This window comes from Rhipicephalus microplus, unplaced genomic scaffold, assembly GCF_043290135.1.
Source record: "Rhipicephalus microplus isolate Deutch F79 unplaced genomic scaffold, USDA_Rmic scaffold_13, whole genome shotgun sequence".
Lineage (NCBI taxonomy): Eukaryota > Metazoa > Arthropoda > Arachnida > Ixodida > Ixodidae > Rhipicephalus > Rhipicephalus microplus.
In genome coordinates, this window is record NW_027464586.1 from 28,875,862 (window position 1) to 28,888,464 (window position 12,603).

The 12,603-nt window shown below is 44.5% G+C and overlaps 1 protein-coding gene across 4 annotated transcripts; it reads right to left on the reverse strand.

The window, feature by feature from the left end:
• Positions 1–649: 649 nt before the first annotated feature.
• LOC142784046 (uncharacterized) lies at positions 650–12,310 on the reverse strand. Of its 4 annotated transcripts, none has more exons than XM_075882676.1 (5): positions 11,832–12,310; positions 6,788–6,842; positions 4,536–4,624; positions 1,097–1,256; positions 650–999 (listed from the first exon to the last, which is right to left on the reverse strand). In XM_075882676.1, the coding sequence occupies exons 1-5, from the start codon at positions 11,976–11,978 to the stop codon at positions 737–739; spliced, it is 714 nt and encodes a 237-aa protein (XP_075738791.1). In that variant the 5' UTR covers positions 11,979–12,310; the 3' UTR covers positions 650–736. The 4 variants fall into 4 exon arrangements, with proteins under 4 accessions (XP_075738791.1, XP_075738790.1, XP_075738793.1 ...); XM_075882675.1 differs by having other exon boundaries at positions 4,398–4,624; XM_075882678.1 differs by having other exon boundaries at positions 4,398–4,624; positions 6,788–6,850; positions 11,832–11,969.
• Between the last annotated feature and the right edge of the window lie 293 nt (positions 12,311–12,603).

Consider the following 12,603-nt stretch of genomic DNA (forward strand, 5'->3'; position numbering starts at 1 on the left):
CATCGTATTGCCGACAAAGCTGCCAATGTTCGGCCAACATTGGGCCATATTTCAGCCAATCACATGCCATTTTTACGCCAATGTTTGCTGCACGACGAATATTGGCTACGGATGTACGACCGACATTGGACCAATCCAGGGCCACATTGCAGCCAATCAAATGCCGTTATTACACCGATGTTTCCTGCACGACGAATATTGGCTACTGATTGGCTTGCCATTATGTAACCATTATTAGTAGGGAATTTTTCTTACCAGAAGATTTAAACAATATGCCTCGATGACCCGCTCTTGTAGCTTTCCAGCCCTGTATACTTGGGGCAACAGAAAATTGAATGCTGAGAACTGAAAGCAGTTACCCGATCTATTTCATCTTTAATACCTCATTCCCTTTGCTAACACTAGAAGTGTAGTTTATTTTTTTACCAATTTATCTTTTGCAATAGCGAGTGCTTTATTTGGTACTGGTATTTGGTACAGCAAATCGAAAAAAGTCGTTAGGAAGTAAATGTTGAAAGCGTATGTCCCCCACATGGTAATCGAGAATATTCATAGTTTAGAGCATTGTTTTGTAACTAAAACATGGTGATGGTGCTTCCGAATCAGCATAAGCTAGCCGAACAGTGCACCACCGACAGTCTGCAGACCATTTATTCTTTGTTTTTTTTTATTTATTTGGTACAACAAAAAATGTATACATTGAAAAATATATATACACAACTAAAAAAGGCCCGCTCTACTGCAGGTCAGGTTGCGTTGGGGGCACAGTGACAGTGGTGCTGTCAAGGCCCTGGCTGCGGTGGCTGGGCAGGAAGCCAGCTGCCCCGGGCAGCAGATAATCTGCACTCTGAGAGTGGGGATCATCGGGCTGCTCCACAACAAATGCTTCTCTGAAGCGCCGCTTCCTGCCCCCACAGCGATCACCAGACCCTGGCAGCCACCTCTTAATAAAGTTGAGGGCCTCCGCCTGGTCGCACCCTGCTTTTTGGCAGATGACATCTGCATACAAGAACAGAAATACCATAGTACACATGAAGCACTGCAGTACAGAGAATACACAAGGGTACACACACATAAAACAATGAACAAGTCTAACCTGTCACTAATCTACAGAGCCTCAGGTTCACAAAGGCCCTTTTCCCTTTTCTGCCATGAAGGCTGTACAGCACTTGCACGTCATGTGCCAATACAGCCTTCATGGCATTCACACCAATTTCTCGGAGGCCACGTCCCCCAATCTGCAGGAGGTGCTTGCGCTGTAAAAAAATGCAAGAAGCATAGATGGGGTAAACGCAACAGCACATCGAAATGTTTTCATGATAAAAATCTGCAAGAAGAGAACACTGAAAACAACAACTTGAATTTTTGGGCATCACAACATTTCATTGTTTTTTTTTCGCTAACTTCAACTCACTTGACCTAAAATGGTTTCCACATCAGCCCTCTCACACTCAGTGTGAGAACCTTTCAGAGTCCTTCTCTGAATGCAGTTTCGCTGTTATGAAATCAAATACAACACTGTTATAACCCTTCATAAATATTGATTCTAGCTATGAAATAGTATAATTACTTTGTACAGTGCTCGAATTCCAATACACGTTTCTTCGAGGTTACAATGTCTTTGCCTGAATGTTGACCAGGAGTAGCTTCTACAGGTGAAAAACGATAAAATATGTGGAATTCAAAAAGAAGCTAGGACATGTTTTTAATCAAGGCATTGTAAGCAGAGCACAACAAGATAAATGAACATGATCAAGGCATACTAAGAGGCAACCTTAGAGCGACCAAATCTTGGTCATAGATGAAACTGATAGAAAAATAAAGGTCGCACTAGATGGTCGCACCATTTGCTGTTTATATTTTTCTGTGATAGCCAACAAAGAGGCATGTCGCTATAGAAATCTCATCACAATAAACAAAGGTGCATTTTTCTTCACACTGCGAAATTGGGTGCATGTTAGATTTTTAAAAAAGTAAGAAATCGGCTAACACAAGGCAGGGTGAACTGTAGCTCAAAGTAGAGAGAGCCGCAGCGGACACGAAATAGGGCGATAAATGAACAAAATTACTGAATGTCTGTTTTAAACAGGCTATTGCTAGTCACTGCCCATCAAACACACGATGCCGCCTACATCGTCTGCTAGCTTAGGACAGTTCACTCGGACTTCACAGACTATAGTAAATACAGTCGAATCTCATTAATTCCAACACGCTTAATTCGAACTGACGCTGTGGTCCTATCAAAGCTATACCGCGCTCCGAAAATGCTCTCAGCACCCCGCCCAATCCTGCGGTGGCACTTCAGACACCTCATCGCTGTGATTGAAGAAGAAAATGAAGAAAAGGAAAGAAAAGAATGCGGTGGAATGTTTGCCAAATGCCAATCTGCGACATTCCTGTGCCCCGCTTCGGCTTTTTCCGTCCCTGCCACGTAGAGACCCTTCTCTTCTTAACACTGCGCATGAAGAGAAAGAGGGGAAAAAAAGCTGTCGCAGAGAGTTGGCTCTCTCATGCCGATCTGCAACGCGCCAGTGTCACGCTTCCCTGTTTTTCGTTCCTGCTATGCAGAGACTCTTATCCTTTCAACACCGCGCATGAAGAGAGAAGAGAGAGAGAGAGGAAACTTTATTAGAACTTGGCCGGCAGCTTGGTCTTGGTGGCCTCAGATGGCGGCGCTGAGTCCCTGAACTCGGGCGGCATCTTCGGCCTGCCGGACAGCAAGAGAGAAAAAAAAAAAAAGCTGCCGCGGAGTGTTTCTCTCTCGAATGCCGATCTGCTTTTCTCCCGGTGGAGACGCTCCTCCATTCTCATCATGTGCTGGCCACGCTCCGGCTGCAGCGCAGATGGTAACAGTGGAAACACAGTTGTCTTCGAAGAGTGTCAGCACTGGACATTGCCGCGCGTAACTTCTTTTGCCAGGAGAATACTGAAGCCGAAGTACAAATGCTTTGCAAACTGCACGCAAAACTTGTTGACTCGTTGCAAGGCCAACGTGTACAGACATGTATTGACTCCTTTAATTAACGACGGATGTCCTGTAATTTGTGAATAAAACTTCTCCATGCACATGCATCACTGCATGGTGAGCCCTCCGCTCGTTTACCGTATTTACTCTATTCTACCGCGCCCTCAATTGTAACGCGCGCCCGGTTTCCACGACAAAAAAAAAAAAAAAAACTAAGACATCGGTTGCAACGCGCACCCTTTTTTCTCGTTGGCCCGCTTGATCACACCACTCGCGAAAACGACTCTTTTTGAGAGCGTCTTCCGTTTAAATATGAAGTACGGGGGAAGCTTATGCCTATCTGACGTGCAACAGAGCATTGCTGTCACTCTAGCTTTACCGTGGCCCGATGTCAGTACACAAACTTGCTTCGCCCCCTTCTCCTAGACGGTTGTGGTGCCAGGCATGTCGAAGTAAAGAGGCGTGTGATCGGCATTCCCGATTTGCCCAAGCAGGTAGCCGTTGTTGTGCCGCAAGTTTAGGAGGAACCTCTGAAGACTCTGAAGCTTTTCTTCTAACCTCCGGCAACTTCCGGCACATGCCCGTTCGCCTTCGGAGGGAAAAGCCTTTTCTCTTCATAAAGTTCGTTATCCAGCACCTGCTCGCTTTAAAATGGCTCTGCATTAGCCCTTTTTCTAAGGCTAACTGCATAGCCTGCACTTGGAGCAGTTCTGTCGTCACGGGCCGCTGTGCCGCTCACTGCTTAATCACATACTCGCCGAGCAGCTCTTCAATTTGTGGAAACCGACCCTGCTGTGGTCCACAGAAGCCTTTGCGTGAATCTTTGCTGTCGACAATATTCTGCTTTTGTTTCCGCCAGTCCTGCACGCACGTTTCGGGAACTCCGAATTACCGCGATGCGGCCCGATTTTTGTCCGTTCCGGCACACGCGACGACTTTTCTTTTAGAAGCAGCATTGTGGTGCACTCGTCGAGTTTTTGGAGTCCGCCCTACCATGCCGTCGATGCTAATGTACAAGATGACGAACTCCTCAGCACACGTATGAAGTGCCGCGCATGGGAAACACATAGGCAGAAATGACCGACGCGCCATGCCGACGCACGTAGGGGGCGGCCATTTTGTAAGTGGTGATGGCAATAGAATGACCATATTCATTTTTTTTCGTACTCGATTCTAGCGCACATGCGATTTATGAACTCTCTTAACCGGAAAAAAGGTGCTTGTTAGATTCAAGTAATTACGGTAACTTTCATTATTTTGAACTTCTTTTAATTTGAACAAATTTTCTGGCCTCTGGAGTACGAATTATTCATATTCGACTGTAGTACAGTGGCTCATGAGATAACCTGACTAGTTTGTTTCCCGAAACACCTAAAGCAGTACTAAATTTCTGCATGTTACATAGGCATATTAAAAATCAAGAAATATACACCAAAGCTGCAGCCACAGCTTTACTCTGCACAGCTGCCTCTGCTGCCTCCACTTCTCCAATTGTACCAGCAGGCAGCCGGGGAAGGTCAGAGGGGCGCTGTGCTGGCTGGGCGTGCTGAGGCACGGACAAGAGCCGTACCTTGTGCTTCAGCTGTCGCACCTCCTGCAGAACCTCTCTTTGTTGCTGCCGGATGCCAAGTTGGATCCGCAGGATCCGTAGCAATAGAGCTGAAACATACAAGAGTACATACCATATTTACTCGCACAATTTGCATCCTCACATAATTTGCTCACCAGTATAATTAGCCAGCCTGCTTTACTACAAGAAACTTTTTGCTCGCAAACTTTGCCCTCCACAACCAGCCCGAGCCACCTTGCCAGCACACACACAGACACATTTGACTTCATGATGCTCTGGTCAGGCACATCTCTTGTCGAGCAGGTGAGTGCAGTCTTACACAAAATGGACTGAGTGCAAGGTCCCTTCTTCCATGAACTTTTATGCTTTCCCTAGAATATCGAACTTGAAAACTGAAACCTATTTATGTGTAGTCCGAAATGCCTAAAGGTTTGCCTCCTATCTTCCCACCTCTTCCACGGCAAGAATGTATTCCAGAGACACAGCACAGATGTTGAACGCGTGCAAGGACCTGTCACTAGATGAGGCAGGTTTTCGCACTCATTTTTTTTTTTTTTTCGGTTTCGCCATCTGGCCATTGCGTTTTTACCATTCCTTGTGATAGGCTACAATAATTATATACGAGGCAGATTGCTGTTATAAAGCTTACCGAAGAAAACTGAAACCGTGCTACCGCTAAGCACATCAGCGTGGAGTTCTTCGACATGCAATATTCAGTATGGGAGCCAGCAGAAGAGTGCGTTGAATAAGACTTAGCATAGAAGCTTGGGTGTGTTGGTTAGATATCAGAGGGAACACAACGCAATAGAAGACTGGGACAAGGGATGGACACACACACACATGAAGGGCGACACACACAGCACTGTGTTGGCATCGCGCTTCCTTGTCTGCATCTTACTTTACGTTGGGTTCCCGACAATTATTGGAGAGTACTTATGTTCTCTGGTATAACCCTGTCGTGGGAACTGGTTTTTGTGAGCACTGTTCGGAAGAACTTCAAGAAAATGGGGGCATTTGAACAGGCTTAGCAAACAAATGACAATCCGCTTTGAGACAGCTGTGACAGCGCCTGCAACATATATTCCCAGTTGAGCTTTTAGGCCAGTGATTCCTACTAGCTTCGCACATGACCGGATTGACAAAAAAAGTACACATAATACGTGAGTATATACCGCATTTGACTCTGTAGCTTTGATGAACCAGGCAGATACACAAATTTATCCAAAACTCCATTGATTCTGTTGCAAAATTATTCAACAAACAAATTGCGATGTTATCCATGTGTTATCCATGTTGTCCATACGATTGTGGCACTTTACCATTGCAGCTTTCCAGGAGGCACACATAATACAGCGTTAGTTCACCACTCGCAGTTAATTGTATGCAGTAGGTTGCTCACAGCAACTGACTGCATGCAATGGTGAACATCTTGCATGCTTGCACCGCTGTTTCAGCATGCTGGCTGCTTCCCATACGGCTATCAATTGATGTTCACAAAATTGGGAAGATGAAGAAAGACTACACAGTGCCCTCTGGCCACCCTATACTCCAAACCTCCAGCCAACAAACAAACAAAAGAAACAGAAGTATGCAAATGAATATTATTCCTAATGCAGCTGGAATGGAGTATAGTTTTCACCAATTCTGTGTGTTAAGTCAATATGGAGTGAGTTAACTCCGTAAAGTAGCTTTTCTCATAACAGTGTTCACTCTATTGTAACACAAGCAGTGACTTCATAGCATCTAGAAGGAAAAATAGAATCTTCAGTATTTGATAGAAATGTGAGGCTCTACCTTAAAACAACAATAATCTGGAAGAAGAACTCATTACATTCGAAAAAAAAAGAGGTAGCACAGTTGATCCCCTTTACAAGAGACACTGATGTAACAGACAAACGGGGATAAGAGGCACCAGTGTGCAGGCTGACATTTGGCCCATCATGCATCAGGCACTCCGTAGATGCGCCTGTGCAGACGGGAGCCCTGCAGTCAAGCATGCTGAGCATGACTGTTGACCACTGTACAATGACACATTGCCACAAAATTTCAAAACTTCATTTCACAGACTTCTGCAAAAGCTTCTTACACTATTGCATAACTTTTGCACAAGCTTCGCTCATTCTTGCGTGATTTTCGTCAGAACATATAAGTGTTGGAAGTTGTATGTCCCCAAAAACTTGCACAATACAAATCGCATACATTAAAGTCTATCACTTAATACGTGCATAGTGTAACAATGAAAGGAAACTCACGCATAGTTTGCTCCGAGCCTTCCCCGTGCGGTGCCTCCTTGAGCCTTGGAGAGCACTGTACAGCTAGAGCAAAGTAGCATCAATCCAGTGTTAATGGCAGGTTAACAAGACAACAAAACTAACCCCCATATTCATAAACGCTCCCCGACTCGGCTTTCACCCTTCACTTGACAGAGTTGAGCACTGTGCCGCTGCTCGTTTGAAAGCGACGCTGCGCTACTCGAGAATCACAGCAGATTATTGCTGACATGCAGCAATTTTTTCTGCTTAGAGACGGCGCTCCCATCAGCCATCTCAAGTGAAGGTGAAGCGTTGAGTGGAGGGACGTTCTAGAATACGGGGGTAAGATTGCTTGCAAGAACACTACAATAGACACACTTAATTTTTACACTTCATCTATATTGTACAGCTACACACATTCTGCATCCTTATAATGCAACATATACATACAGGCTTATAAAGTAAACACTGTAGGCTGCTCAAATAACACCTACACAAAAAAATTACCCAAAAGTGGCCATGGGCAAAGTACTTTTATTTTAAACTCACAAAACTTTTGCGGTGATGGAGAATAAATAAGACAGGTTACGCTTGGAGGCACATGAGACCTTCGCAGCTTTCATAAAGTACAAAAAACAATATGGTATGTGTGTGTATGTACGCATGAAGCTTCAGCCTTTACATACGGTTTCTTGAAAGAATCGACTATGAATTTTATGGCACCTGTGTCCTTCAGCGCAATTGAAAGCCTGCTGATCAGTGTGTGCAATTGTGGAATAGTTACATGGAAAATGGCGTGAAACACCTAAAATCAAATTTTTCTAGCTAGGAAATATGCAGCTGTGTATACACAACACATGCTGCAAACAGTGGGAGGTGACCACAAGAGTGATTTGAGTGTAAGCGGCAGTATTCCGCATTCATGCACCCCGCCATTTTCAACTGTTGCCCAAAAGCAGCACCACTTTAGCGTGCTACTTTTTTTTTTTACATCATAAACAACACGGAATACAGCAAGGATGAAAACAACATATGCAATTAAATTTTGAGCACTATTTATGGTGCGCATGATTGATTGATTGTTGATATGTGGGGTTTAACGTCCCAAAACCACTATATGATTATGATAGACGCCGTAGTGGAGGGCTCCGGAAATTTAGACCACCTGGGGTTCTTTAACATGCACCTAAATCTGAGCACACGGGCCTACAACATTCCCGCCTCCATCGGAAATGCAGCCGCCGCAGCCGGGATTCGAACCCGCGCCCTGCGGGTCAGCAGCCGAGTACCTTAGCCACTAGACCACCGCGGCGGGGATGGTGCGCATGAAAAAAAAAAAAGGCCTTTCTACAACGACGAATTCATAATTTGCCTTCACGGACCTTCTGTTAGGCTGCACCACATACAGATTTTTTGTGGCTTTCAAAAGAGATTTGAAAAAAAAAAAAAATAGTAACCGTGTTTACTCTCGTCATGAGCGCACTCACTAAGTCACCCTCATTTCAGTCGCCAAAATTTTGAATTTTTTTTTCTTCCACATATTAAACACACACCTTACGTTCATCCGCTGAAGTCCCACGGGCTCCCCCCCCCCTTGCCGCCTTCGCTCGCTGCCACGTGCCATTTTATTTTTGTTTCTATTTGTTCACGGAACGTCCCCTGCCTTTTTTAATTATCTCTTGTAACATATGTGGCATTATCTTGTTCCCGAGGTGCCACAGGTGCTCTGCTATGTAGATGCACCATTAAACTAGTATTTTTGATCAACTGTGCATTTCTGATGTTTACCTTGCAAGTACGTAAAACTGGCATGCTTCTTGATCTACGATACACATGTGGCTTGTCTCACTTTGAAGGAAAAGTTAGCATACAATGGTGTAAATGCTTAGAATTTGAAATATTGAGGCAGCAGCACACCGGAGATGATCATATGGTAAAGAAACAAGTGCTGCCTTATTACTGGCAAGTTGTCACTTATATGTACAAATAAAATTTGCGAGCTAAAAAAAGTACAAAAGCACAGCGAGGCTATGATGTGGTTCAACCTGTGGATTCGCTTCATTTATCACGCCATATGATGAAGCTTCCTTTGGTAAAACTGCTCAGATAAGAAAAAAAGTTTGCTGTCCAATACAGCAACTATACAAAGTGTGCACGTGCATCTCGCAGCACCTTTTCGTCACTTCCGAAATGCGCCACCAACATGCCCGGGCACCAACCGAATCTATTGCCTACAACTGCCATGTTGTCTCCTCGTGCTTGCACCCGTTTAGTTTTGCCTCACGATGCAAGTTTGAGAAATTATGAGCTGCTAGTGAGGCAAGTTGATTTAGTAGTCCACGCAGAGGGAGCAGAGCTTAGGGTGTTTCTTCCCTGAAAGTTATAACCTGAAATTGAGAACGCACATTCCGATTTTCCTAAAAGTACCAGCGTATTTGGCTGGTGCAGATTAACAAAAGCTACTTGAAGAAACTTTGCAATATTTGCATCTTCAGGTGCAACTTCATTACGGGTAAGTGCCATAGCCAAGTATTTACCTGCAAACAGATATAGCTTACCAAGATACTGTACATACAAACTTGTCCGCAGTTAAAATCATGATGGCAAGGAAGGCGGTTAAAATCGTGATGGCGATCGCGGAGATTTGGTATTGCATTGAAACAAACTATAAAGAATGGGAAACAATATTAGTTCACTTTGAAGTATAGCCGATCGGTTCAAGTTGGGCGTCATGATTTTTTTCAATTAGTCAATTAATTCTATACACGGTCTCTATCATGTTCAGTGACTCCACTGTACATTAGCGCACAACAAAAGCAAAATACAAAGTGAAAAGTGTGTTAAAGCATATGCGAAAAATAAAGTGATGACTGGCATTACCGCGGCACACACCACGCAATGTCGCTATCTGCCTTGTATAATATTTTCCTCGACAATTTCCACAAATTGCAATCAAAGAGGCTCAAGCTCAACATCAGCACTGTTTAAAACACTTGGGGGGGGGGGGGGGGGGGCATTGCTACTTTGGTGGCGTAGGCCGTGACAATATATTCATAATATTATATCTCTTGTACACTTGCCTAGCTCTGCACGACTAGTTTTCGATGGGAGCAGCTGCGCTTCGCACATCCACTCTTAAAATTGCGGCTCGAGAGATTTTGAGCTTTCACTTGTTTTTGGGCAAGGCAATTTGTAGTGAAAGCAAGATAATAGGCCCTCATAGGTTGTGGCGGGCAGTCGGTGTACGCCGTGGCTGGTATATGTGTCGCACATCTTGATTATCTGGTCTTGTATCGAGTGAACGAGCGAGGCCTTCCTAATCCAATGAGCTCGTTAAAGTAAGACAACAAAAAACCACAATGCTTCCACATTGTTCACAGCAACAGATGACGAGCCCCCAACAAACCGCACTGCAGCACGTGAACTGCCGTAAGTACCCAGGGAGTTACACGGGCATGGCGGGAGAGGGCGACAACGGCAGAAGTGACATCACAAGAACACTATGTATAAAGGGGACATTTAAAGACTTTTTTCCCATTTTTAAACTTCGTGCACTGTTCTGTCACAATTTATTGCTCAGAATAGTTGTATTTTGAAAAGGGCACTAATTCATAAGCCCAATGGTTCAAGGATGGGTGCATTTAGGGGGCCCATTCTACGTTTTACTTATGCCCTTCAAGAACTTGCTTACAGGGCCAAAGTCCTGTTTCAGAAAGAACACGCTAGTGCGTGGCCAGCAGTCCGTCAAGCATTAGTGCTGGTGAGATTTGGAAATGCAGCGCATGAGCATCCTCATCTGCTACTTCTCTGCTCATGCTCTCGGGGCTTACTTGCGAGGCACGGTCCTTCGCACTTTTCATTTTCACACTGTAAATAAACTGATACCAACTCTGCCTTCCATTATTTAATAAACCAATATTTCATGGTCACGAGGACGAGCTTAAAATGTTTGCTACATCAGACCTGAACAGCATTTTGAGTCATCGAAACTTGCTAGTTGCAGCGAGCATTATGCGAAAAATATGATGTGCTTTACGGTGACAACTTGCAAAACACTGCAGCAACGATTAAAATCATGCATTTTTTGTGCTCACAGGAAATCCCTGAAGCAGGAGGCACTGGGCTAGATAAATTGTGCAGCTAAAATACGGATGCGCTTTCCAATGCTGTCATGCGTACAGGCGGAGAAATGGCAGACAAAACTGGGCGCACCCCGGTTCTATGCGCATGCGTCCCATTCACAAGCCTCGCTGCCAGTTAGCACCACATGGCTCACTGTCCATGAGCTCGCTTGTTTCCTGTAACAGTGGACCATACGGTACACCTATTTAAAAACGAGGATAGAATGTATATAATGCAGCATCTGATGAAGCCATGACGATGTGTTGCTGATGAAATCTGGAACTCTAGTTAGTACCCTTATTGTTAACCAGCCGACCGACTGGTTAACAAAAAAAGATTTGCGACTGAAATGATGGCATCTACACCTGCCCTTAAAGGGACACTGAACAAAGTTTTTGCCGCCGAGATTTTCAGCCAAAGTGAAAGATTGGGTCATGAAATTCATAGACAATAATAATTTCAAGCAGAAACTACGGAAAAATACCGAATTTAATGAGCCTTTTTACAAAATGCCGCTTCTAGCTCTTAGGCACGGCGCTTTCTAAAAGGTCGCGACATTTATTTTTCAAGTTTTTCTTGTTATTCAAGACAAATCTACGGTGCATTGTTCACAGAAAAGAAAATTGCCTCGGTATGATTTCTTTGCGAGCAGCTAGCTAATTTTAAGGCAGGCGCGTTGATTCGTGAACTGAAGGATGCGAGTGATCGATCTTGCCTGCTAGTGGCTAGGCGACAAAGGCTTTACCTCATGTCCCGGTGTAGCTCAGTCACGCAAATAGAGCAGAAAATGTGCATTATCATTTATTTCACCTAAATATCACACGTATGTGACTTATTGCCGGTGACAGGTGATCAGGATGGAGTCGACAAGTTGCAAATCTGAACAAGAATTCACTCGAATGAAAAACCAACCTATACTCACGTGCACGGTGAAGTCGAACACGTCGTCCGTCAATGTTGTCGCTGATGCCCGAAGGAAAAGAGAAGAGGACAAGCGACGGGGTCGTCTCTTTCTATAAAGTCGGCGGAACTGCCAGAACGGCCAACACAAAAGGCATCGGGTTGACATTCCTCCATCTGGGCATCAGTCGCTCAACCCGGGCATGCAGCTGCTACTGGTTCTACTACTGTCCTCTTCCCCGTGCCTCTTCCCGACATTGCAGTGTTGCTGCCATACTCGCGATCCTTTTTAAATTAAAGCACGCAATCATGTATTATCGTGCGCCATACTAAACTTAAAAACAGTGCGCCGGTACATGAGATCACGAAGCGCGGTCCACGCCATCACAAGAGCAATTAGAGAAATGAAACAAAGAAAACAAAAATGTATAAAATATTTTGTCTCAATACGATCCGCAATCCAGTTTCCTGCAGCGGCTTTTGGCTCTGTATGAACGGCCAAGCCAGTGCCAAGCCAAGCTTGCTTCCCTGATCAGCTGTTTGTTTCCATCGAGAATTCAACAGTGAACTGGCAATTTGTTTAGATGATATTGCTAAAGGGCTTGAAATTGAATATTTCTCTACGTACTACTGCTGTACTTTTCCTCTCTGTTTCCTGATCACAGTGATGAGATTGAGGAGGTGACAATTTAGAAAACAGCAAGTGCAGCTCAAGCATTGCTGGTATCGCTGTTTCGGTAATAAAATGTTACAAAGATTTTGCCCCGCGACCTGCTTGCCGTGTTCGAGCTCCC